Below are 27,174 nucleotides of genomic sequence, written 5' to 3' on the forward strand. Positions count from 1 at the left end.
ATTTTTAACAGAGGAGGAGTACAGCCTCCTGAGTAGTTGGGATTACAAGTGTGGGCCAACCTGCCTGGCTCAAAACCCAAATCTTAAGTAGCACTAGGGAGGTAGAAAAGAGAACCAGGGAGGGATGGAGGCCTCTTTGGGGCATCAGAAGTGCTAAGTTTTCCCTTTAGCTCCTTTGATGACTTGCTATCTAAACTTGGGAAAAACCATTGCCATTTACAGGATCTCAATACTTTCATCTGTAAAATGCCCTCCCCTTTACTCTGCCACAGAAAGCTTGTCATGATTCGTGCCTAGCTGGATTTAGATGTTTAAGATATATGGATCACAAGGTTCCTTCAGTCTTTGGACTAAGCAATGCTCCCAGGGGCCTGTATGGCCCTATCCACAGTGTTCAACGTCCTCTTTCCTATATCCCATCCCCTACCCTTGAAAAAAAAAAAAGAATACATAAGAGATTTGTCTAATCAGAATTTTCCTAAGCACCTATATACCATCTTATTTTCATCTCTTAAGGGATGGGATAACCTTCCCACAAGCAGCTCTTGGAACAGCCCAGAGGGCGACCCTGCCGTAAGGCCCCAGGATGTGAGCCAGCACCAAGAAGGATTAAAGTGTCTCATCAAGGATTCCGGGGGCAATATATGGAGCACTGGCTACTCACTTGGAGAGACTCTTCTTGAGTTTGAATCCTTGGCTGCCACAGTCAGACAGGCGGTCAAGAGGGGAGATCGTCCTGACGGGGGGCAGGTGGCCATCACTGCCATATGAAGGGAGCATTCCTGAGAGGTGGCCATCTCCAAGCACGTGAAGTGGAGGAACTGCTGGGGATGGGGTGAGGGGCCCATTGAGGGCCTCTAGAAGAGATACTACTTCATAGCCTGGTGGAATATTCTCTGAGGACTAGGGAAATCAGAGATAGGTTGAAGAATTAATTAGGTCCTTTTTGTTTCATGGCATGATCATGCTACTTACTCTACACTAAAAAAAAATGTTTTTTTTTGTTTGTTTGTTTTTTGTTTGTTTGTTTGTTTTGAGACAGAGTTTCGCTCTTGTTACCCAGGTTGGAGTGCAAGTGCGATCTCGGCTCACTGCAGCCTCCACCTCCTGGGTTCAGGCAATTCTCCTGCCTCAGCCTCCTGAGTAGCTGGGATTACAGGCAGGCGCCACCATACCCAGCTAATTTTTTGTATTTTTAGTAGAGACGGGGTTTCACCTTGCTGACCAGGATGGTCTCAATCTCTGGACCTCGTGATCCACCCGCCTCGGCCTCCCAAAGTGCTGGGATTACAGGCTTGAGCCACCGCGCCCGGCAAACGTTTTCTTTTATATCTGTTCTGGGGAGCTCTGGTAAGAACTATACTAGAGCAGAAATAAAATACCAAAGAACCACATATTGTAGATCCTACTTATTGGTAAACCTTTTCTTAATAATCTCTATTTTTTCTGATTATAATGGAAACACGTTAATTATAGGAAATTTGGAAAATACATAAAAGTAGAAGGGGAAAAAAATCACCAGTAATCAAATCACCCAAAGTTACTTTTGTTAGCATTCTGGTGTCTTTTCTTCCCATTTTTTTCTGTGTACTGTTTACACAGTTTTGATCAAGCTGTAAATAACAATTTTATATTCTGCTTATTTTACTTTCCTCTTTTTAAAAAAATAGAAGTGGGATCTCACTATGTTGCCCAGGCTGTTCTTGAACTCCTGGTCTCAAGCAATCCTCCCGCCTTGGCCTCCCAAAGTGCTAAGATTACGGATGTGAGTCACCATGGTTGGCCAGAACTTAAATATTTTCCTTTGTTTCTGAAGCCTCTTCATATATGTCTGCTTCTCATAGATCCCCTAAGTTTTCTAACTATTCTAGTGGTAGTTATCTAGTGTCTAACACGTCCTATTATAAACAAGTTTTAAGGAACATCCTTGAATGCCTTTTTTTCAAATTATCTTCTTGTTATTAAATTCTTAGCTCTTACATGATGAAGTATAAATGTTTTTAAGGCTCTTGATATATACTGCTATTTTCTGCTGTTTTGTTTATTTCAGTGCCTTTTCTAGTTACACTCTTATAAGTAATATGGAAGACCTATTTTGACTACTTCTCTGACAGCAGGGAGAATCATTAAAAATAAGTTTTTAAAATTTGAAAGTTGAAAAATGGTATTCTCATATTTGCATATCATTGATTTTTAATGTGGTTGAACTTTTAAAAAAAACTCTATGTTGAGTATATTTTGTTTATGCCCTTTGCCCATTTATCTACTGTTTCATTCAATATGAACTATGGGAAGACATCAGCTTTTCCTCTGATACATACATTGTAAATACTTTTTTAAAAAACACTATTTGTTGTCTATCTTTTAATTTTCGTCACCTTTTAGACCTCAGAAATGATAATCTTTTTAGGTGATAAAATGTACGATTCTTCTAGGGGGTCCAAAGTGGCTCCCGCCGGAGGTCATGGCGCTCGCAAAGGCGAGGTCATCAGTTCAAGGCTAACCTGAGCAACCTCATAAAGCTCAAACTGATTGGCAAAAAAAAAAAAAAAATGTACGATTCTTGCTTTCAAGCTTAGAGAATCCTTTCCAATCCAAAGTCAACTAAATAATCATCTATAATTTATTCTAGGTTTTGGATGTTTTGTTTGGTCTTCTGTAATGTTTGTTTGGTTTGACGCTTTTAATATAGTTAACTAGTTACTCCAGCTGGAATGTATTTGATAAGGAGTAAAGTGCTAAACTGATTTTTCCTTCTGAAATAGCTAACTAATTATCCCAGTATCATTCACTGAATAATGATGTCTCCCAGCAGTGGGTTAATCTAAAGAAAGCAGCATCTGCCATTCTTTAACTGCAAAGCTTTGAGGTTTCACCCTAATATCAGCACTTACACTGGGACACTGATGTCAGTTACTTCATCTCAGGCACTGAGGCCGCAAAACAGGCTAAAGAAAAACAGTTACTTTCTTCAATAATTCAAATAAAGATAATAAATTGTATTCAAATTCAAAATAATTGTCCCATTATTTCTGCCTGGGGGAGTTTGAGACGAACCTCACTGGAGTGAAACTGCAAATAGATGGCTCTAGGAATGATAAACATTAACTGGATACCAAGTTCCCAAGGAGGAAAAGGGAGGTTTTCGTGACCAGTACTCAATTTTCCACAGTAATAACAGTTGGTTTTAATGCAAGTTCTCAGCCAGCCTGCTAAATACTGCAGCATGCCCAGGTCTAATTCCTTGCCGAAGTGCCATGTAGAGAAACATGAAAGGTTTAAAAAAGCCAATGAGACATCTGCTTCAGAGTGGCTGTGGTTCTGAGCCCAACTTACTGAATGCTCTTCAGAGTCCGATGTCTGGGATGAGATGATGGGGTTAAAGCTGGTTGGGGACAATGGGCCCAATTTTTTCCTCATGGCTCGGATCTGAAGCAGTGCCCGGAAGGCTGTGAAGAAAACAGGCAATCAGGACATCCTGATGCAGGATTAAGGATGAACAAGAGCCCAGACAGAAACCATGATCCCTCCTAGCGCGTATCCGTTTGCCCGATCCAGCGGCAGCACGTGCTTCGGTGTTTTGTAAACGTCCTCTTGTCCTCTCTCCCACCCACCAGCCCCCCTGACACTCTTGGGCTTACGCAGTCGGCAGATGGGGCAGTTGTTGGCCTGGTAGCGCAGGGTGTCTGCACAGGTGTTACAGAGGCAGAGGTGGCGACAGGGCAGAATCAAGGTGTCCCGGACATCTGAGAGACACACCACACACTCGGCACTGTTATCACTCACTTCATCTTCAGCCACCTGGCCGAGGAGAAAGAAATTTAGCTGATGGCACAAAGCCCTTCCTGTCCCATACTTTATTGACAAGGCAGCTTGTCTGAAGAGCTAAGATAAGTAATAAGAACAAAATCTGAATTGACATTGGACTTTGTTGTTTACCCAGCGCGTCAATACACTTAGCTTCACTGCTTCTGGGAAGTGTTTATCTAAAATCAAGAGGATGAGACTAACCACTCGAGCTCCTCCTATGAGGCTCAGAGCTGGGCCTCTTGAGTCTCAGCTGAAGGGACCTAGGGGAACACACAGATAAAGGAAAAGGAGCAACAAAGAGACCCTGGTGGGAAACCGAGCTGGACAGAGCTCTGCGGCAGAACAAAGCCAAACCAGCCTACTTCTCTCATTTCCAAAGTGGCACAAGCATAATGATCTGAAATGAAGAACAAGAAAATATCCTTCTAAGGCCTTACTGATTTCAGAGTTTGGCACGCTAAATTCCTAGACGGTGGCTTTATAAGGTAATTTCTCTGTTGGCCTCCTGGAAAGAGTACATTCAGAATCTTGGATAAAACTTACTTTAGAATCTTGTGTGTTGTACTTGTTTTCAATTCCATAGATCTCCTGAAGGAGGTAGCTGACCCCATCTACCTGAACAGCAAACAGAAAGGTTCAAGGATAGGCTGACTCTACTGAGAGACAAGAGTGGGAACTCCCTCCCCTTTTACCTCTCTTGGTAACCAAGGACTAACAATTCATAATGGGAAAAAATCGAAGGCCTAGACAAGTAAAGGATGCTTTTATTTACTTATGTTTTCTCTTTGAGAGAAGAAAGAAAATCAAATATTTAATTTACCCTTCATTATATACAACAGGGAACATAAAATTTCATAAATACAATAATAACACCTGTACTAGAGCTTACTATTTTGGACAATTAAGAAGGCATAGACTAGAAAAAGGATAGAAGGGTATGCATCAAAACACAGACATGTGCTATGTAATCCGATTGAGTTCAGAAACTATGAAAATAAAGGAATGTCGGCCGGGCGCGGTGGCTCAAGCCTGTAATCCCAGCACTTTGGGAGGCCAAGGCGGGTGGATCACGAGGTCAAGAGATTGAGACCATCCTGGTCAACATGGTGAAACCCCGTCTCTACTAAAACTACAAAAAATTAGCTGAGCACGGTGGCGTGTGCCTGTAATCCCAGCTACTCAGGAGGCTGAGGCAGGAGAATTGCCTGAACCCAGGAGGCGGAGGTTGCGGTGAGCCGAGATCGCGCCATTGCACTCCAGCCTGGGTAACAAGAGTGAAACTCTGTCTCCAAAAGAAAAAATAAATAAATAAAGGAATGTTAAGGAGAAAGAAAAAGAAGAGGAAATTGACAAGGAAAAAGAGGGGAAGGAAAAATAAAGATGCAAAAGGCAATAGCAAGACCTTGAGGGAGAGGCTAATGGTGTGCACCCCCCACCATGAAGCCACCCCATCCCCAACATACAGCAAAATTACTCCTCTTGGCCCTGTTTCTTTTCTTTTTTTTCTTTCTTTTTTATTTTTATTTTCTTTTACTTATATGTTTTTATATTTTGAATTCAGAAATTAGAAACAAGGTTCTGGATAAAATCTTAATAAGATCTTTTTGGTCTCCATCCTCAAGAAAGAATTTATCAAAATTTTGGTCTTTCTTTTTTTTTGAGACAGGGTCTTGCTCTGTTGTCCAGGCTGGAGTGCAGTGGCACCATCTTGGCTCACTGCAACCTCTGCCTCCTGGATTCAAGCGATCTCCTGTCTCAGCTTCCCGAATAGCTGGGATTACAGGCGCATACCACCATGCCTGGCTAATTTTTATTTTTTGAAAGAGATAGGGTTTCACCATGTTGGTCAGGCTGGTCTCAAACTCTTGACCTCAAGTGATCCACCCACCTCAGCCTCCTAAAGTGCTAGGATTATATGTGTGAGCCACCGTGCCCAGCCAGCCCTGTTTCTTAAAACCCCAACTACCAAGGCTCAATCCCACACCCACTATCCTGGGCCATGTCAGTGCCTAAGCTGGCCCTGCCCCATTTCCTTTTAGGAGCATGCTCTTGTCTCACCTCTCTTCCTCTCTATTCCCTCCCCTAAGACCTAGCCTGTCTCTGATTTTATATCCCACTCTCCGGTTTAACAGTCTGTTGCTAGTGCCAATCTAACAAGAGGATAGGAACAAACCATTTTCCTGTAGCTACACGAGCCTTTCCATCCTATCCAGACCTCCTGGAGAGCTAGGCCTTCCCCATGAGGCAACTCACCAAGGCCTGACCTGCCCAGGTAGTGCCCTGGGCTCTGGATCTGTTTCCTCCTCTGCTGCTCTTAAAACTTAGCAATTATACTGGAAAGGACATTATCAACTAATTTATACTAAGATATTATTATTATTGTCCTCATTAAAAGAGAGGCGACTCATGCCTGTAATCCCAGAACTTTGGGAGGCCAAGGCAGGCGGATCACGAGGTCAAGCGATCGAGATCATCCTGGCCAACATGGTGAAACGCCGTCTCTACTAAAAAATACAAAAATTAGCTGGGTGTGATGGCGAGCGCCTGTAGTCCTAGCTGCTCAGGAGGCTGACGCAGGAGAATTGCTTGAACCTGGGAGGCAGACATTACAGTGAGCAGTGATCGCGCCACTGCACTCCAGCTTGGCACCTGGCAACAAAGCGAGACTCTGTCTCAAAAAAAAAAAAAAGAAAAAAGGAGAGGTGAGTAATTAACCTAAAAGAATGAATAGTGTAGAATTTCAGATACCTATCATGCATCTTCAAGGAGGCTTTTCCTTGCATCTCGATGAATGCCAACTCTGCTTCCTACCCAGTTTGCTCTACACCCTCTGAAAGGGTGACCTACCCCTCACCCACCCTCCTTTGCCAGTGTCACTGGCATCCCTCTCTCTCCTCCCAATGATGCCTCCTCCTACCTCTGTAAGAGTGGAAAGAAAAGTGCTGGCACATGGTAGGGGCTGGGACTTCTAGCAGACATATGCATAAGGTGCTGATCATTCTGGAAGAGGGAGAACGGCCAACTTTGAATTTTAGAAAAGGAATGGCAGGATAAATTAAGTCAATGACTCTAATTACCCTAAATGGGACGCTAATGCTTTATCTTTTTGCTTGAAATGTTTCTCACTTTGGCATTTTAAATAAAACCTAAACCCAATGTTGGGAAATAAATCTTGTTCTTTCATTTCTCAAGTCCTTTGCTCAGATAAAGGCTTCCTCAACACCAACAATTCTGGAACAATTAAGACATCAAAAATCAGCATTCCTTTCAGGCCACCCAAGTAGTCTGTAATAGCTTGTAACATTCAAAAGCACTCCTTTTTTTTCTTTTCTTCTTTGATTGGGAAAAAAAAAGGAAAAAGAGAGACTTAGCAAAAAGCAAAAAAAAAAAAAAAAGAGGGAGAGAGAAGACAAAAGGAAAGAATAAAAGGAAGGAAGGAGCACTAACAGCCTGTGGTCTTCAAATACTTACTACTTGTTTCTGTTTGAGGGGTTTGACACAGAAAGTTCCATCTGTGTGCTGGAATGAAAATACGAAAGTTACGACGAGGGGAGGGCAACAAAGCACCAGATTTGCTTCTGTTACGTCTCCCAGTTACAGTCATCCCTCTCTTATCTGCAGTTTCGTTTTCCACGGTTTCAATTCCCCACTGTCAACCACTGTTTGAAAATATTACATACAATAAAATACTTTGAGAGAAAGGCACATTCAGACTTTTATTACCTTATAGTTATAATTGTTTTAGTTTACTATTAGTTATTCTTAATCTCTTTCTGTGCCTGATGTATGAATTAAACTTTATCACAGGTGTGGATGTAGTACAGGAAAAACCATAGTCTATACGAGGGTTCTGCACTGTCTGCAGTTTCAGGCATCCACTGAGGGTCTGGGAACGTATTTCCTGAGTATAAGCGGGGAGACTACTGTACTGTTCCTGGACACTTGCAGAATGGAATTACACAATCCTAATACTTTAAGGTCTCACAATTATCCAGTCTAACACCCTATTCTTCCCTCCCTCCCTTCCCTTCCTTCCTTTTTCTTTTTCTTTTTTTTTTTCTGAGACAGAGTCTTGCTCTATCACCCAGGCTGGAGTGCAGTGGCGCCATCTTGGCTGACAGCAACCCCCGTCTCCCGGGTTCAAACAATTCTCCTGCTTCAACCTCCTGAGTAGCTGGGATTACAAGTGCCAGCTACTATGTCCAGATAATTTTTGCTTTTTTTTTTTTTTTTTTTTTGAGATGGAGTCTCGCTCTGTTGCCCTGCTGGAGTGCAGTGGTGCAATCTCGGCTCACTGCAACCTCCGCCTCTTGGGTTCAAGTGATTCTCCTGCCTCAGCTTCCCAGCACACGCCACCATGTCCAGCTAATTTTTATATTTTTAGTAGAGACGGGTTTTCACCATGTTTGCCAGATGGTTTCGATCTCCTGATCTCGTGATCCACCCAACTCAGCCTCCCAAAGTGCTGGGATTACAGGCCACTGCGTCCAGCCTTATAATTTGTGTATTTTTAACAGAGGCGGGGTTTTGCCATGTTTCCCAGGCTAGTCTCGAAATCCTGGCCTCAAGTGATCTGCCCACCTTGGCCTCCCAAAGTGTTGGGATTATAGGTGTGAGCCACCATGTCTGGCCCAGTCTAACCCTTTCATTTTAAGGAGACTAAGGCCAAAGGAGTTGAAGGTCCTGTAGCAAGCTTGTGGCAGGGATGGACCTAGATCCAAGTGTAGCCCCCATCATGATGTTCTCTCACCACCACAGTCTCTAGGGCCAGACCCATTCTGCTGAGCTCAGGCAGCCAGCATATGGGTTACATGTGTCTCACGTGAAAGAAAGGGCTAAAGGCAATAAAGCAAGGTCCTCTAAAGTCACTCACCTTCTCAAAAGTACCCAGCAGTACATGGCAATGGCCAAAATACTCTGAAAGAAACAAAGGCATGTGAGTGAAGAAGCCCAAACAGTACATCTTGAAGCCCATGACCTTTTCCAATTCCCTGAAAGCCGGCAAACCAAATGTGCCAGTTTGTCCCTAGAAGGGACATGTTATATAACCCATACTTTTTTTTTTTTTTTTTTTGAGACAGGGTCTTGCTCTGTTGCCCAGGCTGGAGTGTGGTGGCACAATCTTGGCTCATTGCAGCCTCCACCTCCCAGGTTCCAGTGATTCTCCTGCCTCAGCCTTCCAGGTAGCTGGGATTACAAGCATGAGCTACCATGCCTAGGTAATTTTTTGTATTTTTAGTAGAGTCGGTGTTTTACCATATTGGCAAGGCTGGTCAACATGACCTCAGGCGATCTGCCCACCTCAGCCTCCAAAAGTGCTAGGATTACAGGCATGAGCCACCACACCTGGCTAAACCACACTTTTTGAGACAGAGTCTCACTCTTTTGCCCAGGGTGAAGTGCAGTGGCACAATCTTGGCTCACTGCAACCTCCCCACCTTCTGGGTTCAAGCGACTCTCCTGCTTCTGCCTCCCAAGTAGTTGAGATTACAGGTATGAACTGCCATGCCCAGCTGATTTTGTATTTGTATTTTTTTTTTTTTGAGACGGAGTTTCGCTCTTGTTACCCAGGCTGGAGTGCAATGGCACGACCTCGGCTCACTGCAACCTCTGCCTCCTGGGTTCAGGCAATTCTCCTGCCTCAGCCTCCTGAGTAGCTGGGATTACAGGCACGCGCCACCATGCCCAGCTAATTTTTTTGTATTTTTAGTAGAGACGGGGTTTCACCATGTTGATCAGGATGGTCTCCATCTCTTGACCTCGTGATCCACCTGCCTCGGCCTCCCAAAGTGCTGGGATTACAGGCTTGAGCCACCGCGCCCAGCCTGATTTTGTATTTTTAGTTGAGATGGGGTTTCACCATGTTGCCCAGGCTGGTCTTGAACTCCTGATCTGAGGTGATCCACCCACCTCCACCTCCCAAAGTGCTGGGATTACAGCTGTGAGCTACTGCACCCAGCCAAACCAACACTTTTCACATCAGCTCAGGAGCTTGAAGTCACAGATGTGAGAGGATGCAGAGACTGCCTGACCCACAGTCACAAATATCCATAAAGAAGGCATGTTATTCTGGGCCACAGCTGCTTCCAGGAATATGCCACAAAAGAGCAGTGTTGCCCAGCCATAGAGGACAGAAATCGCCCCTACCGTCTCCTTCATCTATCACGGCATGTACCACTAGAGGGTAAACCTCTCGGTCCAGATCAAAGCCAAGCTGAAGGGAAAGAAAAGGAAAGAAAAAAAAAAAAAAGAAGAGGACTTAACACTTTCAGATGGCACAGTTAATCTCAGAAAGGGCGATACAGTCAAGAAGCATTAATCTCATCTCTGCTTCTCATTCATCAGCTTTATTAATTACCCAAATTTGTTAATTGAGGGCCATCGGTTTCTTTTTAAAAATCTCATAGATGTAAATAAAGCCCTCTAACCTATAGGTTTTTTTTTCCTGGAGCATGACTTTCTCAAAGTATCCCAGGCTAATGTGCTATTTGGAATAGAAAAATTAATTAAGTTAGGTATATCCTTGATGCAAAATAAGCAGAGCTTTAAAAGGACATGAAGTCACAAGGCTGAGAGGTAAGCATGGCCTTCAAGCGTCTGAGCAGCCCCTTTGCTGTCGGCTGGAGTCCTAAGTAGCCCGTTGGCCCTTCTGAGTTGATGTGGGAAACGCTCCCCAGAGGCGGCTCACCTCCTCTTCGGCCCACTCGGAGGGATCCACAGTGTGGGAGGGAAGGCAGAACTGCTGACACACTCCTCGCTTGTAGTGCACAGTCTCCGACTGGAGGCTGTTGTCTTTGGGAATGTAGCTATTGATACAAGTGGGAGGCAAAGGAAAAGTCAGTATCCGGCACAGATGGGTCTGACAACTTCCTCTGTTCATGCCTGCTCTCAATTATCAACAGGCTCTAGCAAAGAGAAGAAAGGGTCCTTTATAATACATTTCCTTTGCTCTTGCTTGGCAATATTAAACTTTTCTATTCAACCTACACATCCAAAGAAAAGTAGCTTACTCGATTTTTAACAGCATGTTAAGGACCGGAAGGACTATCCACCATTTGCCACTATACCAAGATGGCATAATTTGAAGGGAAAAGACAGAGTAAGGCTTTGTAGAAGAAAATCTAAATTCAGGAACCAGGTCTCATCTGGGTGCAGAAAAGGAATGTTTTCTGCTCTTGCTGAGTAGATAAGACATGGACTCTGCCTATCTGGGAAGACGTGGCTCACCTGGTCTCCTGATCTTACCTGGCAATACCGTTCTGGAACTCTTCCATAGCCTGATAATAGATGGTGATGGCTACCCGAGCATCCGTGTCAAAGGTGAACTCAACATTGTAGTGGACTTTAGCTTTGCTGGCCTCTTCTCCAGGGCTCTTCACTTCCTCAGCACATCTAGAAAACCAGAGACTCAGCATTTGCAGGATAGCATATCGACGTTTTAAAATTTACCTTTTTTTTTTTTTTTAATTTAGCAATATATTGTGGACTTCTCTAGATGATCGTAAGCATAGGTCTACCCTTCATTCTGAGTGATCACAGAGTACTTTGTGATCAACATTGCTGGGCATTTAGGTTGCTTCCGATATTTCACAGTGCTACTATTACACCATTGTGCACTTGTCACTTTTGTTTTTATTTCAATAAAAGTTATTAATTACACAGTTTAAATAGTTTCCTCAAGACAAAAACAGCAGGCCTTACTTCTTTCCTTTCCTTCTCTTCAGAGGACATCCCTTTTAGTGATCATTTTGTCATTTACCCACGTTCCTAAAAAATATATTTGGGTTACGACTTCTTGATTTTTCAGTTTCAGGCACTATCTATTGATTTCCTACTATGGAAACAAGGATTTCTCTTTCCTCACTCTGCTCCATATATGAACTCCCCCATGCCCACAGTATAGCTGCATCGTGATTTTATTATAATAGTCCAGTACATTCATGTCTGCATTATTGTGATTATATCAACATATAATCTACGATTATTTTTCTTTTCCTGCATAACTTTTTCTTTTTTATTTTCTTTTTCTTTTTTGCTTTTTGCATAACTTTTTCTTAGTGCTCATCCTGTTTTCTTTCTTCAGTTGCATAGCTTTCTATGTACGTATCACAAATTCCAACCAAGGCTCTCAGGGACTGTCTAAGTCTCTCAAGATGTTCAGATGCACCAGGTGGTCTATTCATTTTGTCTTCTTGAGGAGGTCCCTTCTGGAGTCCTCGGACTTGCTCCCATCTGTACTTGGCCCGCTGCACCTGGCTTCTAGCTGCCACCCTGGAATCTCTCCCCCTCCATCATCCTGGTGGGTCCCTTTGGCCTTTGTCCTCCTGTAGAAGATCGTGTTTCCTGCACCTCAGGTCTTCCTCTGTCTTGGGTTATTGGTAGGGCACGTTTTCTACCAGCTTCCTGAAAGAGGGTGTGTTGGGAAATAAACTTCTTGAAAGCTTTTATTCAACACTCACACTCCCCTGAAAGTTTGGCTGAACAAAGAATTCTAGATTATAAATAATTTCTAAAAGATACCGAAAGCCGCCGGGTGCGGTGGCTCAAGCCTGTAATCCCAGCACTTTGGGAGGCCGAGGCAGGTGGATCACGAAGTCAAGAGATTGAGACCATCCTGGTCAACTTGGTGAAACCCCGTCTCTACTAAAAATACAAAAAATTAGCTGGGCATGGTGGCGCGTGCCTGTAGCCCCAGTTACTCAGGAGGCTGAGGCAGGAGGATTGCCTGACCCAGGAGGCGGAGGTTGCAATGAGCCGAGATCGCACCATTGCACTCCAGCCTGGGTAACAAGAGCAAAACTCCGTCTCGAAAAAAAAAAAAGATACTGAAAGCCTTTTCACTGCCTTATTTTTCACCTTCCAGCATTGTTCCCAAGAAGTCTGAAGCTGTTCCAACTGCTGGTCCCTCTTCTGAAAGCTTATGAAAGTTCCTCTTTCTCATCCACTATATGGGCACTTGGAGGTCCTTTCCCTTTAGAAACTTGTACCCTCTGGTTCTGAGAAATTTTCTTAAATTCTATGTGATTGATGATTTCCTTTTTAAATTATTTTTAAGATGGAGTCTTGCTCTGTCACCAGGCTGGAATGCAGTGGTGCAATCTCAGCTCACTGCAACCTCCACCACCCAGGATCAAGTGATTCTCCTGCCTCAGCCTCCTGAGTAGCTGGGACTACAGGTGCAAGCCACACGCCCAGGTAATTTTTTTGTATTTTCAGTGGAGACGGGGTTTCACTGAGTTGGCCTCGATCTCCTGATCCTGTGATCCACCTGCCTAGGCCTCCCAAAGTGCTGGGATAACAGGCATGAGCCACTGTGCCCAGTCCCATTTCCTTCCTTTTATATTCTCTTTTCTCTGCAGAATCCGTTAGTTGAATGTCAGAACTTCTAAATGGATGCTCTATTACTTGCTTTTTTCTTCTTCTATTTTACTTTTCCCTGGATTTTTGTTCTACTTTCTAGAATATTTCAAGTTTTCTTCCTACCATTCTATTGAAATTTTCATTTCTGCTCCTCATTTTTAATTTTTTTTTGAGACAGAGTCTTGCTCTGTCACCAGGCTGGAGTGCAGTGGCATAATCTGGGCTTACTGCAAACTCTGCCCCCCTGGTTGAAGCGATTCTCCTGCCTCAGCCTCCCGAGTAGTTGGGACTACAGGTGCGTGCCACCATGCCCAGCTAATTTTTGTATTTTTAGTAGACACGGGGTTTCACCATGTTGGCCAGGATGGTCTCGAATTCTTGACCTTGCGATCCGCCTGCCTTGGCCTCCCAAAGGCTGGGATTATGAGCGTGAGCCACTATGCCTGGCCTCCTTGTTTTTAATTTCTAAAAGCTATTGTTTTTGGTTCATAAACACTTTGTGTCATTGAGATTTCTTCTGTCATGTCTCTGAAACTATTAATGAAGTTTTCTTCTTTCTGCATAGTTTTTGTTTCCAATTAGATGGGTTTTTTTAACTTTATTATTATTTTATATAGAGATGGGGGTCTCACTATGTTGCCCAGGCTGGTCTCAAACTCCTGGGCTCAGGTGATCCTCCTGCCTTGGCCTCCCAAAGTTCTGGGATTACAGGTGTGAGCCATCATACCTGGCCTAGTTGGGTCATTTTAAAACATTTGCTTGTTTTGCCACCGTCTTTCCTATTATAGTCATTCCTTACACATCTAAGAATCTGTGGCTGTCTGCTTATATTTAAGGTATTTAAACTGCTGATTAGAGTTCTGAGTGCACAGCAGGACTTGGGGACCCTGAGCTTCACTACGGGCTGACCTGGATCTGTTGAGGAACCTCCAACTCTAGTCTCAGGTTTTCCTATCTCCAGAAAACGGTTTTCCTCTCTCTTGATAAAGGCCTGGCTGTCAGCATTCTAGGGGCAGTGTGGAGAGGCAGCCAGGGGGCTCAACACCCAGTATGCCAGGATCTACTTACCCCGTTTTGTTTTCTTGAGATAGTCACTTTTACCCAGGCTAGAGTACAGTGGTGTGACAGTGACTCATTGCAGCCTCAACCTCCCGGGCTCAGGTGACCCTCCCACTTCAGCCTCCCAAGTAGCTGGAACCACAGGTGTGAACCACCACACTTAGGCTAATTTTTGTATTTCTTGTAGAGACAGGGCTTTACCATGTTGCCCAGGCTGGTCAGCCTGTTTTTAGCACTGAGTCTGGCCCTTAGCCATGCCCAGGTCTCTCTTTTCCAGAGATTCTCTGTTTTGACCTTTCCAAGGAGAGTTATCTGCCTGCCTTTTGCCAGGGTGAAGGAAGGTAGTTCTGGCTGTGTGGTACAAGGGAGGGGATCTGCCTACCTCACAGGCAGACTGTCCACCAATCCTCTTCATTTTAGCTTTCCATCTCAACTTCTAGAGGGACCTGGTACCGTTAATTTCTGAACCCTTTGGGGGATAATATCACAGTATAAATTGGGTAATTTCTCAGCTTTTCTTTCTGCTAGCTCAGGATTCTGATTTCCTTGGTCTACTAAGTCATTTAATATGCACTCTGTGTTTCCAGCTTCTAAAATTTTGTTGCTCTTGCTCTTTTCCCATTCTCCAAACAAATACTTAGAGACTTATGCGGTTTTTTTTTTTTTTTTAGATGGAGTCTTACTCTCTCGTACCCAGGGTGGAGTGCAGTGGTACAATCTCAGCTCACTGCAACCTCTGCCTCCCGGTTCAAGCGATTCTCCTGCTTCAGCCTCTGGGGCAACTGGGATTACAGGCGTGTGCCACCATATCTGTCTAATTTTTGTATTTTTAGTAGAGATGGGGTTTCACCATGTTAGCGAGGCTTGTCTTGAACTCCTGACTTCAGGTGATCTGCCCACCTTGTCCTCCCAAAGTGCTGGGATTACAGGCATGAACCATTGAGCCCGGCCAGATTTATGCCATTTAAATATACGTGTATTATTGCTTAATGGGGTTTTGAGGGAAAGCAAAAGTAGGTATTCAATCCTCCATCTTTACCTGGAAATCTGAGAATCAGAATTTATTTCCATAATCACAGAAAAACAAAATAAAAAACGCCCTTCAATTTAACATTTATGGAACATCAGGTGTTTTCCCTTTTGTTATCTTAATTTTGACAACCACCATGAAAGGGAAAGTTGATTATCACCAGTTTACAGATTAAAATCACGCCTATAATCCCAGCACTTTGGGAGGCCAAGGTGGGTGGATCACAAGATCAAGAGATCGAGACCAACCTGGTCAACAAGGTGATACCCCATCTCTACTAAAAATACAAAAATTAGCTGGGCATGGTGGCGCGCACCTGTAGTCCCACCTACTCGGGAGGCTGAGGCAGGAGAATTGCTTGAACCCAGGAGGCGGAGGTTGCAGTGAGCCGAGATCGTGCCATTGTACTCCAGTCTGGGTAACAAAAGCGAAACTCCGTCTCAAAACAAACAAACAAACAAAAACCTGAAGCTCAGACACTCATTCAAGCGAGCATCTGTGGACCTGGGAAGCAAATGGCTCTGCTGCTTCCAAGTCTGGTTCTTCTAGCACATGACAGCTCCTTCACCCTACTCTAGAGCTGTGGCCAGGCTGCCACAGCAGAGGCTAGGACCTCAGAGCAGCTCAGACCCTTGAACTGTCTCCATCAAATGTGTAAGCATGCCGTATGTGATGAGAGAAACCAAGTGGATGGAGTAGCTGGCAGCTGGCAGGCCCCAGAGGCCTCGTTAGTCTGCTCGGCTGCTAGATGAACTCCCGTGGGTGGAGTGGGGGGACTGTTCTGCAGTAGATGGGTACCTCCTTGGCTCTCTCCTCCCCAGAGTTGACCCTGGGGTGGAGAGAAGTATAGCTGGGGAACCAGTAAAAACTTCAGGGACAAATAAAACATAAAAAATTAATAGAAACAGAAAATAGATTAGTGGTTACTTAGGGTTGGGAGGAGCGTTTGAGCCTGGGAAGTCAAGGTTGCAGTGAGCCAATTGTGCCACTGAGCCAATTGTGCCACTGTGCTGCAGCCTGGGTGACAAAGCAAGACTCTGTCTCAAAAAAAAAAAAAAAAAAATCAGACAGCAACATCATAATGCTAATAAGGCTGATCTATATAAGCATGAGATGGTCTCTGAGTCATCTTCCTTGTCTATTCAGAAAAATCTGGGACCTCTGATTTGCCCTAACCAAATTTTTTCCCCAGGGAATCAGAGAGCCTTAGTAGATAAACTGTCTAGGGGTGGCAGGTGATGGGAATGTATCAGATTAAAAATTACACTGTCTTGAGGAGGGCACCAAGAAGGCAAATGATGATAATTAACACTGATGATGATGATTAAATGACTAACCCAGGGCACTATGAATTCCTCAGAGAACAGACACATGAGATGGGGAGTAAAAAAGAAATAGAAAATATAAGCAATTAAATAAAGGATTTGATATTCTAAGTTCAAATTTCCCATTTTTACATTGGCTTGCTGGAGTAGCTGCAAAAATTCCCATTTTCTCTTAATCACTCTTCCCGTTAAAAAAAATCCATAAAATAAGGATAATGAACATTTCTAGGCAAGTGAAAGTTCTTCACAAACAGAGCATTGCATCCAGTGCTAACAGCATGGGTGTGGACAGCCTGATCTCAACAGAAAGTAGCACCCACACTTCTGCCTGATGCCTGGAGGAGCAGGCTCTGGGGCTGCCGGAAACTGCTGTGTGAGTTCCTTGGGGAGTCTGTCCCTCAGCCCCCAACCTCCTACAAAGGAAAGTGCCTGGGACCTGGCCCCAGCCTCCGGGAACTTACCTGACGAGCCTCAGTGTGTCCTTTCGGATATTGACCAGGCTTCTCAGTGTCTTCACGGGTTCTTGGGGAGGTGGGGCGGCGTAAGGAAACTGTGTCAGAAACAAAGCAGGAGAAGATGGTGTGTTTATAAAGACCCACAACTGTCCCTCACTGTTACAGGGCTTTACAGTTCACCAAGAACAGCCCTAAGAGGTGAGGCAGGAAGGCACAACTCTCCAAACTAAGTGAGGAAACTGAAGCTCTGACATACTGAGTCAACTTGCTCAAGGTCACAGCTAGTCGGAAAACTGGGATTCAATCTGGGGCCCAAAGAGCTAGATTTCTCTTCTTTTTCCATTATATGAAGCTTATTTGGGTCAGTGTTCAAAAGTTGGAGAATTAATTAAAAAACCACTGAAGTTCCAAATACCAAAGGACACACTGTGGCCGAGTTAATCACAAAAGGCTTTTCCATGTGACCTCAGACGAAAGGGAGCCAGACCTGCAAGCCCTTTCCTTCAGTGAAGCCATATGGCATCCCAGGAATTTAGGGACTGCAAATAAAAGAGAACCCTATCATGTGTACCGAGCCGAAGTTTGCAAACAGTAAAGAACAAATTTCCCCTGCAGCTGACCATATAAAGCAGAGCTCTTTAACATGCGAGCCAAGAGTTATTTTGGGGTCACCAAAGGTTTATGTTGTCTTCATCATTTACCATCCACTTTCTCCCCTTTACCTGTTTAGATCTTTGGATTTGAAATTCTGAGTTGATGATAATGAAGAGATAAAGAAAGGGGAAACAGCCAAAATGTCACTGGAAATTGCCTTCTGAAGATCAAGAATGATTTCAAATATTCCCAGTATTTTTATAATGTTATTTGGGCAATCAAAATGTTTTAACATATAATTCCCAAAAAACCTACTGGTCTCTGCAGCTTTGCAAAACTGTGGTTCTCTTGGCTCAAGAAGAGTCTGCCTCCAGAGTGAGGTATCAGAAAACAGGACAGGCAAGTTATAATCTAACTGCCTTCACAGATTTTTATTGAATATGGTTATTTTACTTGGGAAACAATAAAGTTAAATCACAATTAAGGTGCGTCCAACTTTACATATGCAGTATGATTGCTTATAACTCACATGTATGGATGTGACTCTTACATTTAATAGAAATTACTTACATTCAGATTACCCACTTTGTGGGTATTAGGTAGTAATTTACTTTTTCATTGATCTATTAACCATACATTCTTTTAAAAATGATAGTTTTTTCTAATTACAATTTCTGCTTAAGCAGAAAATGTGAAAAACACAAAAAAGTACAAAACTATCCCTAATTTTACTACTCAGCAATACCAGAATTAACACTACAGAATATGTATCTCCGTCCGTCCATCCATCCATCCATCCACCTCTATATCTAGGTGTTGTGTTGTAGCAGGAGCAGCCCTGGGAAATGGATCTCTCGGACATGAATACAGGAGGAAGAAGTTTATTTGGCCGGGAGCAAGGTGGCATAGTTGCCTAACAGCCAAGCTCTCCTAACAAAGGAAGGTTCCTTCTTTATATCTATAGGCTTATACTTTAGATGTTACACGTGGAAGAATCTTAGGTTTATAGCTTAACATATGAAAAGGGTCTTGGTTTACAGTCTCAGGAATTACATATGAAAAGGGCTTTGGTTTACAGTCTTAGGAATGAAAAAGGGGAAGTTTACAGTCTTAGGAAAAAGGGGAAGTTGATCTGAGATGCCTGGGTCTCCCTCTTCAGTTTCAAACTGAACATACTATTTTGCAGTTTCTTTTTCACTTAAAAAGATGGTGGTAAACATTTTTAAAGTCTATAATTTTGAAAACACGCTGATTAACAGCACACTTTAATCAATTCCATATTATTCAACATTTTATGGTGGTTTTACCTTTTTTTTGCTGCTATAAATGTTGTGGTGAATATCCTCGTTCCTATATTTCTGCATGCTTGTTTGATTATTTCCTTAGGACAAATTCCTAGAAGTGGAATTACTTGATCAAAGGGTACGCATATTTGTAAGACTTTTAAAATTATTTTGCCAAATTGTTTTCCACAAAGCTGACTCCAACTTTGCCCTCCTGCAAGCAGTACATCAGGAGGCCTTGACATGGGAGAACTGAAACTCTAGTTCAGATCCCATCTGTGGCCCGTTTCTCCTCCCCCAACTTTCCTAGGCTGTCATACTAAAGGAATTTAAAACAATTTTTAAATAAGCTTAAGCAAAAAGTAATTAGGCAGGAAAATCCGACACAAATGCTAGTCTATTCTAAAGCCAAAATAAATGACTTTGGGATTAAAATTTTTTTCGGGAGTAGCAAAGTTAATCATTTTCAATTTGTACAGGTACTTGGGAGTTATCCGTAACTCCTACCTGCATTTCAGAAAAAAAGATGTGTCCTTTCCCTTATTCTTTAGTCTTTCTCCTCCAATAGCTACCCCCTGCTGCAAAAGAGAGAAACATAAAAAGAAAGAAAGAAAAAAATCCCAGCACTCTTCATCCTCCATTTTGAATATTACCTTGGATGATAACTGTGGCAATGAAACATAAACTATTTGGCTCTTAAGGAAACATATCAATGAGCTCAATTGTGAATAAATCCACCCCTACACTTTAGGCTCTCCCTACACACACACACACACACACACACAATGGCAAATCTGTTGAGGAGAACCTTGCTCGTGGGCTGCTACCTACCAAAGTTTGTGGCTTGGTGGCGTTTCATTCATGCAATCAGAGTCTACATGCAACATTCCATGCTAGGTGTAAGGAGAGATTTAAAACAAAGAAGATAAGGCCCTGCTCTTTCAGGAAGCTGCGTTATAAGGCAACTGACATAGTAATTGTAATACCAAAGAGATTAAAAATATTAACATTTTGCCACCAAAGTAAAAAATAAAGGAAGTCATCACTTCTGGCTGAGGTAATCTGAAGGCTTCACAGAGGAGGTGGTACTTGATCTGGGATCTTAAAAGGATAAATGAAGGGGGGCAGTAGGATCAGAGGCAAATTGAAGAAAATACTTTTCTGCTCTTAGAGTTGTCTCCCACTCTTCCGTAAATCGATTTTGCCTACCATTACTCTCTAAATTTCTTAGTGAGTTTCTTCCTTTTACAAATGACCATTTATTGAGTGCTTACTATTGATGACAGTGGTTGGCCGCTGCAGGGAGGGTGTAGGGAGCAGGCAGACAGCCCCTCCACAGCCTGCTGCTCTGGGGGCCCCCACGGGGCTGGCTGGGTTACCCACCATCAGAGGAGCAGAGCGGCAGGAGGGCAGCTCCATAGGGCAGAGAGGAGCCCCGAGGCGGAGGCAGAACTGGGCCTGGGGCAGTACGATGCTTGCACAGGGAGCCCAGGGCTGGGCCTGGGCACAGAGCTGGGGCCACATTTCAGGGGCCCAGGGCAGGAAGTGGGAGCAGCCCCCACTTCAGGGACCTGGCCAGCAGTATAGCCACTGTGGCCACCCTGCCGAGGGTGCCAGGTTCCTGTGCCTCAGGAGGAGGCTTTGCGCAGGCCGTCTAGGGCTGCGTCCCTGGGTCTGCTCCACATCATGGTGACCACTGAGCCTGACACTCCGATGGCCCGGCCCAGGCCCGTGATCCACTCTGCTGCAGGCTGCCCCTGAAGTGCCAGGGCAACAGGGGGAGCTCATGGTGATGTCACCCTGCCCCGACACCAACCCAGTGAGGACCTGGAGCCCCTGCCTGGGGCTGCAGCCATCCAAGTCAGGGTTGTGGACCTGGGCCTCCATAAGCTCTTGGAGACATGGGAAGGCCTGACCCCACCCCTCAACTGGCTCAGAAGTGACTGCTCCAGCTGCCTGGCTCCTGCCTGCTGTTGGTGCTGGCTCTGATCTCTGAGCAATGTGGGCTGGGAGTGTACATGCAGGCTATGCAGCTCCCTGCTGCCTCGGCTCCCTCTAGACTTAGGGCCCTGATGAGCATGGGGGAAGATGGGGGAGCCAAAAAGGTACTTAGGGCACCTTGGTGCTGGTCTTCAGGGAAGGCCTAAAGGCCGGAGACCTGGCTACCAGTCTCATCCACTGGAGTGGGAACTTGTGGTGCCATTTCTGGGCCTGTCCATGGCTGGCCATGGAGCAGTCTACCTGCACTTCCTCCCCTCTGAGGCCCATAGAAGCCTGGGCTCAGCCAGAACAGAGCAGAGGTTGGGACCACCATCTACAGAGAGAAGCAACCTATGCCAGGGCCTCCTGTCTGCTGAGAGCTGGGGAGACGATGGGACAACCTGGCTGCAGAGAGGAGCAACCCATTCCAGGGCCTCCGTTCTACTGAGAGTTGCAGAGAAGACAGGATGACCTTCCTACGGAGAAGAGCTTCCCACTCCAGGGTCTCTCTGCTAGGACACGTGTAGGGACACCTTGGCTGCAGAAAGGAGCTACCCACTGTGGGTTTCCTCTGACTGTTCTATCGCTCAATAAGGCTCCTCTTTGTCTTGCTCACCCTCCATTTGTCTGCATATCTCATTCTTCCTGATTGCAGGACAAGAACTAGGGACCCATCAAATTGTGGGATTAAAAGAGTTGTAACGCAAACAGGGCTGAAACATGGTCCTTGCTCGTCATGTTGCGGGCAAAGAGGAGAGAAGAACTGTGGCCCTTCAGGGAGCCCAGAACTGGGAGCTCCCCGAGCCAGGGTTGTAACTTATTCTTTGTGGCCCTGTGGTTCTTGGTGTCTCCAAGCTTCCAGGAGCCACTGCATTCCCTGGTGCCAGCTGGGAGAGTGGCTTGCAGTGCACCTGGTCTACCCACAGCTGGCACCCACCTGGCACCTGAGGCTGCCAGCCCCATGGCAGCAGCCAGTATGTCTGCTTGTACAGTGGCCAGACCCCACTCTTGCTCACATACCCCTTGCAGCTCCATGCCTGACTTGCAGTCTCCCTTAGAGGCGTGGGATATAGGCTGGTAGTGTGAGCTGGGTGTAGCCTGTCAGGCCAAGTGGGTGGAACAAGCCCAGCGGGCCTGAGCCAAACCTGTGCAAGGCACTGCTGGCCACGGTTTCCAGCCAGAAAAGCGACACCCCAAAGATCCCATATCACTATGTGCCAGCCACTATGCCGAGCCCTTTATTTATATTATCTTATTTAATCTTTGGAATAATCCTGTGTAATAGGCATGGTTGTTCCCATTTTTGCAGATAAAAAAATAGAAGTTGTAAAGAGGTTGAATAACTTCTCTAAGGTCCCCCAAGTTTTAGGGAGCAGAGGTCTTTTTTCTTTTTTCCAGTAACTAACATGTCTTAAAGGGAGCAAAATTGAGGTTTGAACATGTTCTACCTTTATCTTTCCCCAAGGTGCTCTGGATGCAGTTTCTTAATCTGGAGATGAGGTTTCAAGGGTTAAAGTGTTGGTTATTAAAAGATCTGCAAACACAAATTTATTTATTTTCTCAATTATTTTTAAAGTCAAGACACCAAATAAATGTTTTTGCTTGTCCACACTATCTCCTCAATACATGCATCATTACTAAGTTATAATTAAGACAAAAGATGTATCCTGGCCGGGCCCAGTAGCTCATGCTTGTAATCCCAGCACTTTGGGAGCCTGAGGCAGAAGGATTGCTTGAGCTCAGGAGTTTGAGACCAGCCTGGGAAAGATGGCAAAACTCTGTCTCTATAAAAAAATTAAAAACTTAGCATGGTGGCACACACCTGTAGTCCCAGCTACTCAGAAGACTGACATAAGAGGATCACTTGAGCCCAGGAGATTGAGGCCACAGAGAGCTATGATAGTACCATTGTACTCCAGCTTGGGGGACAGAGTGAGACCCTGTCTTAAAAAGAAAAAAGAGTCCAGGCATGCCTGTAATCCCAGCACTTTGAGAGGCTGAGGGGAGCCGATCACTTGAGGTCACGAGTGTTGAGACCAGTCTGGCCAACACAGAGAAACCTAGTCTCTATTAAAGATACAAAAATTAGCTGGGCATGGTGGTACACACCTGTAATCCTAGCTGCTTGGGAGACTGAGGCAGAAGGATCACTTGAACCCAGAAGGCAGAGGTTGCAGTGGGCCAAGCTCATGCCACTGCACTCCAGCCTGGGTGACAGAGCGAGACTCTGTCTCAAAAAAAACAAAAAATAAGTATCTTATTTCAACCTAAAACCAGAGATCTCACTCATTTGCTAACAGGTTAGTATGAAAGGAAAGCAAACTAATATCTTCTTGGGACCAAGAAAGATGAAGCTCAGAACAGATTTGGGACCACACATTTTTCTGAAGTATTCACTGCACCAGTCCACCATACTCAGCATTAGCAATCATTTTCTCAGTTCATATCCACAGAGTTTCTGTTTTCTTTTTTAGAGTCTGCAAAGTGTAATTTTCTCAGCCCTAGTCTACTGACTAAGGCCGTGCGTGGTGAAAAGGAAGACCAGATAAAGTCTTTCTGATGTAAGCATCCTGGCATATCTGGAAACAGGAAGCTGCTTCCTTTTCTGTCTTGTACACAACAGGCCCCAGGTTGTGTCTCCACAGACAGAGGAAGACTGAGAAGCGTTCTGACCTCTTACTTCACTTTTTATACGTAGAATAGAATCCTCTTTCACTTTTTATAATGAAAACAGCCTTAGATCAGGACTCATGAACAAAGAATGAAATATGGTCTGCTCAGGGATTTGTGGACCAAATATTATGTGTGAGTATCTTTACGACAGAATAGCGAGGCACAGGTCCCTCTAATCTATTCATCTAACCAGAAAACTGCCAAAAGAAAGCCCCCTTTCGAGGCCAGACGCGGTGGCTCAAGCCTGTAATCCCAGCACTTTGGGAGGCGGAGGCGGGTGGATCATGAGGTCAAGAGATCGAGACCATCCTGGTCAACATGGTGAAACCCCGTCTCTACTAAAAAATATACAAAAAATTAGCTGGGCATGGTGGCTCATGCCTGTAATCCCAGCTACTCAGGAGGCTGAGGCAGAAGAATTGCCTGAACTCAGAAGGCAGAGGTTGTGGTGAGCCGAGATCGTGCCATTGCACTCCAGCCTGGGTAACAAGTGTGAAACTCCATCTCAAAAAAAAAAAAAAAAAAAAAAAAAAGAAAGCCCCCTTTCATGAGATAAAATTTCGGTAACCTGAAATTACAGCTTGGCAAATCATGAAAAAAGAGAATGTAAGGAAATATTTAACTGAGTATGTACTATGTGCCAGGCATTATGCTAGATAGATGCTATGTGCCCTGCAGTAGCTGAAGCAATGCAATAGAGAGAGTATGGCTTTATATTAGATAGATTCTTTTTGTCCTCCATTTTATCTTACACATTTTTTTTTTATTTTTAAACTTTTGTAGAGATAGGGTTTTATTATGTTGCCCAGGCTGGTCTCAAACTCTTGAGTTCAACTGATCCTCCTGACTCAGCTTCCCAAAGTATGGGGATTAGAGGTATAAGCCACCATGCCTGGTCTTTTTTTATTTTGGTGAAATACACATAGCATGAAATGTACTATCTCAACCATAATTAAGTATAAAGTTCAGTGCATTAAGTAATGTTTGCATTCACATTATCGTGCAGGCATCCCCACCATCCAGCTCCAGCGTAGGTATGCTCTTACTTCATATTCTCAGCATGAACAACATGCCTGACACTTTCACCAGCCTGTAAGTTCTGTGTATAGGCTGGAGGACAGTCTGACATGCAGGAGAAATATGGCAGCTGACCAGCAAGAATGTCAATTCAAGAAAATGAGACTCAAAATATTCATGTTATCATCCAGGGTCCCAGGGCTAATGAGTAGCAGAGCCACAACTTGAACACAGGTTCATCTGACTCCGAAAGCCATACTCTCTCTTTTGCATTGCTTTGGCTACTGCAGGGCAAGTTGACAGGCTCTTCTAAGCCTAGGAGTGTTCTAGGGACCTGAGCAGGGTTCAGGGAGTCTGAAAGTTATACCATATGGCAAACAGTACTGAATTCTGTGAAGGTTCTGGAAACTAGCCAAAAATCTCCAGATGACACCCTATGCTTAAGTGGCAGTACATACAAAAGTGCAACACATGCCCTCCTTTCCATCTTTAATAGGAGTATCTAAGGTCTTCTTAGAGAACAGCTTTCTTGGAGCATAGTATGACAAAATCTTTTTGTCTGTAAGATCCAACAGTACCTGCAGAAGATAAAAATGTACACAGACGTCAGGAGGATGTCAGAGAACACTGCCAGTAGCCACAGCCGCAATGGACATGTCAGTCAGTGTTCACCTTCCACCCAAGATACTCAAAGATGTGTTACTGCCAGATATTTCTAAAATATGGTGACTTTTCCACTAAATTATTTTCAAAAAACAGGGCCAGACATGGTGGCTCACATCTGTAATCCCAGCACTTTGGGAGGCTGAGGCGGACAGATCACCTGAGGTCAGGAGTTCAAGACCAACCTGGTAAACATGGTGAAATCCTGTCTCTACTAAAAATACAAAAATTAGCTGGATGTGGTAGTGCGTGCCTATAATCCCAGGTATTCCAGAGGCTGAGGCAGGAGAATCGCTTGAACCCAGGAGGCAGAGGTTGCAGTGAGCTGAGATTACAGTGAGCTGAAATTGCATTACTGCACTCTAGTCTGGGCTACAGAGCAAGGCTCCATTTCAAAGAAAAAAAAAAAATTCAAAAAACAAAGACATTTATTTACCCTTTCATTCAGCACTCTCACTATGTCCTGAGCACTGAACTAGGCCTGGGAGACACAGTGAAGAAAACAGCAAATCTCTCTTAGTTCCATTGGTAAAGGGAACTAAGCCAAGCTTGCATCTGGTGGCCTGCATGCTTGGATATAACATTGGGACTGGCCTGCTTGTGTCTGTGCTGAAGTAGGCCCAAATCTGAGAACAACTTAAATCCCAAAGATCTCAAGCCTGGAATGGAAGTAGAGTTTGGCTCAGTCAAAAGATCTCTTCTGGTGAACCTCAGGGGTTTGCTGATGAAAGCTCTGTGTATATGCGAGCAAGCTCCTTTTTGGCTTTTTACCCTGGTGCTCATCAGCTTCCTTTTACATGCACCTCACATCGGCAAAGTGCCACCTGGTGACGAAAGATGAAACTGCCAGACCAGGCCCAGATGCAGGCAGAATGGTGCATGAGCATTCACATACACATGGGCACACACATATTTAGTCTGTGTGTGCGTATCAACCACATGTCCTAGATTTCTTTTTACCATTTTGATTTCAAATATTAAACTATCCCCATGGTGTTACTCATATTTTTGTTGTAAAAAATATGGTTACAGTGCATGTGAAAGGACACCTTACTCCATGTGTAAATTATTAGGCAATTCTGAGTAGTCTACAAAAAACACAATAACCCATACATCCCATCCATAAAAATAAATAGTTAACTTGAATACAAATCTTTTTTAAAAGCATATACTTTGTTTTCATTTGCTATTAGATTCAGGCCTCATTATATGTATATAGCATAAATAAGTGAAAATTGTGATATTATCCCCATCAATTCTCAGGTAAAGAAAGTATTTATTTTTTGAGACAGAGTTTTGCTCTTGTTGCCCAGGCTGGAATGCAGTGGTGTGACCCTGGCTCATTGCAAACTCTGTCCCCTGCCCCCAGCAATTCTCCTGCCTCGGCCTCCCAAGTAGCTGGGATTACAGGCATGTGCCATCACGCTCAGCTCATTTTTGTATTTTTAGCAGAGATGGGTTTTTATCATGTTGGCCAGGCTGGTCTTGAACCGCTGACCTCAGGTGAGTCACCTGCCTTGGCCTCCCAAAGTGCTGGGATTACAAGCGTGAGCTGCCACACCTAGCCTATTTTTATTTTTTGAGACATGGCCTTGTTCTGTCACCCAGGTTGGAGTACAATGGCCGGATCACGGCTCACTGCTGTGTAGACCTCCTGGACTAAAGCAATCCTCCCAAGTTAGCCTCCTGAGTAGCTGGGGTCACAGGTGTGTACCACCATGCCTGGCTAATTTTTTTTTTTCATTTTTAGTAGAGACGACTTCTCAGTATGTTGCCTAGGCTGGTCTCAAGTCTCCCAAAGTGCTGAGATTACAGGTGTGAGCCATGGCACCTGGCCCCCTCCTGTTGTCTACTGTGTGTGTGCATTTTCTTTGTCTGACTACTTCACATTAATCATAATGTTCTGGCTTTTCTTCAATTAACAC

At 44.3% G+C, this 27,174-nt stretch overlaps 1 protein-coding gene across 11 annotated transcripts in view; it reads right to left on the reverse strand.

Moving 5' to 3' along the window:
• Positions 1–27,174, reverse strand: part of RNF157 (ring finger protein 157) — a 92,727-nt gene that overhangs the window by 16,223 nt on the left and 49,330 nt on the right. For 10 of the 11 annotated variants that reach the window (XR_013536003.1, XR_013536004.1, XR_013536002.1 and 7 more), the window contains exons 3-12: positions 17,046–17,134; positions 11,056–11,202; positions 10,499–10,616; positions 9,958–10,024; positions 8,684–8,727; positions 7,282–7,329; positions 4,354–4,425; positions 3,642–3,801; positions 3,337–3,449; positions 665–903 (exon numbers count right to left, since the gene is read on the reverse strand). Coding sequence is in view for 8 of the 11 variants with exons in the window: in XM_078374711.1 (XP_078230837.1) it covers positions 665–903; positions 3,337–3,449; positions 3,642–3,801; positions 4,354–4,425; positions 7,282–7,329; positions 8,684–8,727; positions 9,958–10,024; positions 10,499–10,616; positions 11,056–11,202; positions 17,046–17,134 (1,097 nt within the window). In the remaining 3 variants the exon portion in view is untranslated. The remainder of the gene's footprint in view (positions 1–664; positions 904–3,336; positions 3,450–3,641; positions 3,802–4,353; positions 4,426–7,281; positions 7,330–8,683; positions 8,728–9,957; positions 10,025–10,498; positions 10,617–11,055; positions 11,203–17,045; positions 17,135–27,174) is intronic. The other variant, XM_078374709.1, reaches the window with a different exon arrangement.

Source organism: Callithrix jacchus, chromosome 5, assembly GCF_049354715.1.
Source record: "Callithrix jacchus isolate 240 chromosome 5, calJac240_pri, whole genome shotgun sequence".
Classification (NCBI taxonomy): domain Eukaryota; kingdom Metazoa; phylum Chordata; class Mammalia; order Primates; family Cebidae; genus Callithrix; species Callithrix jacchus.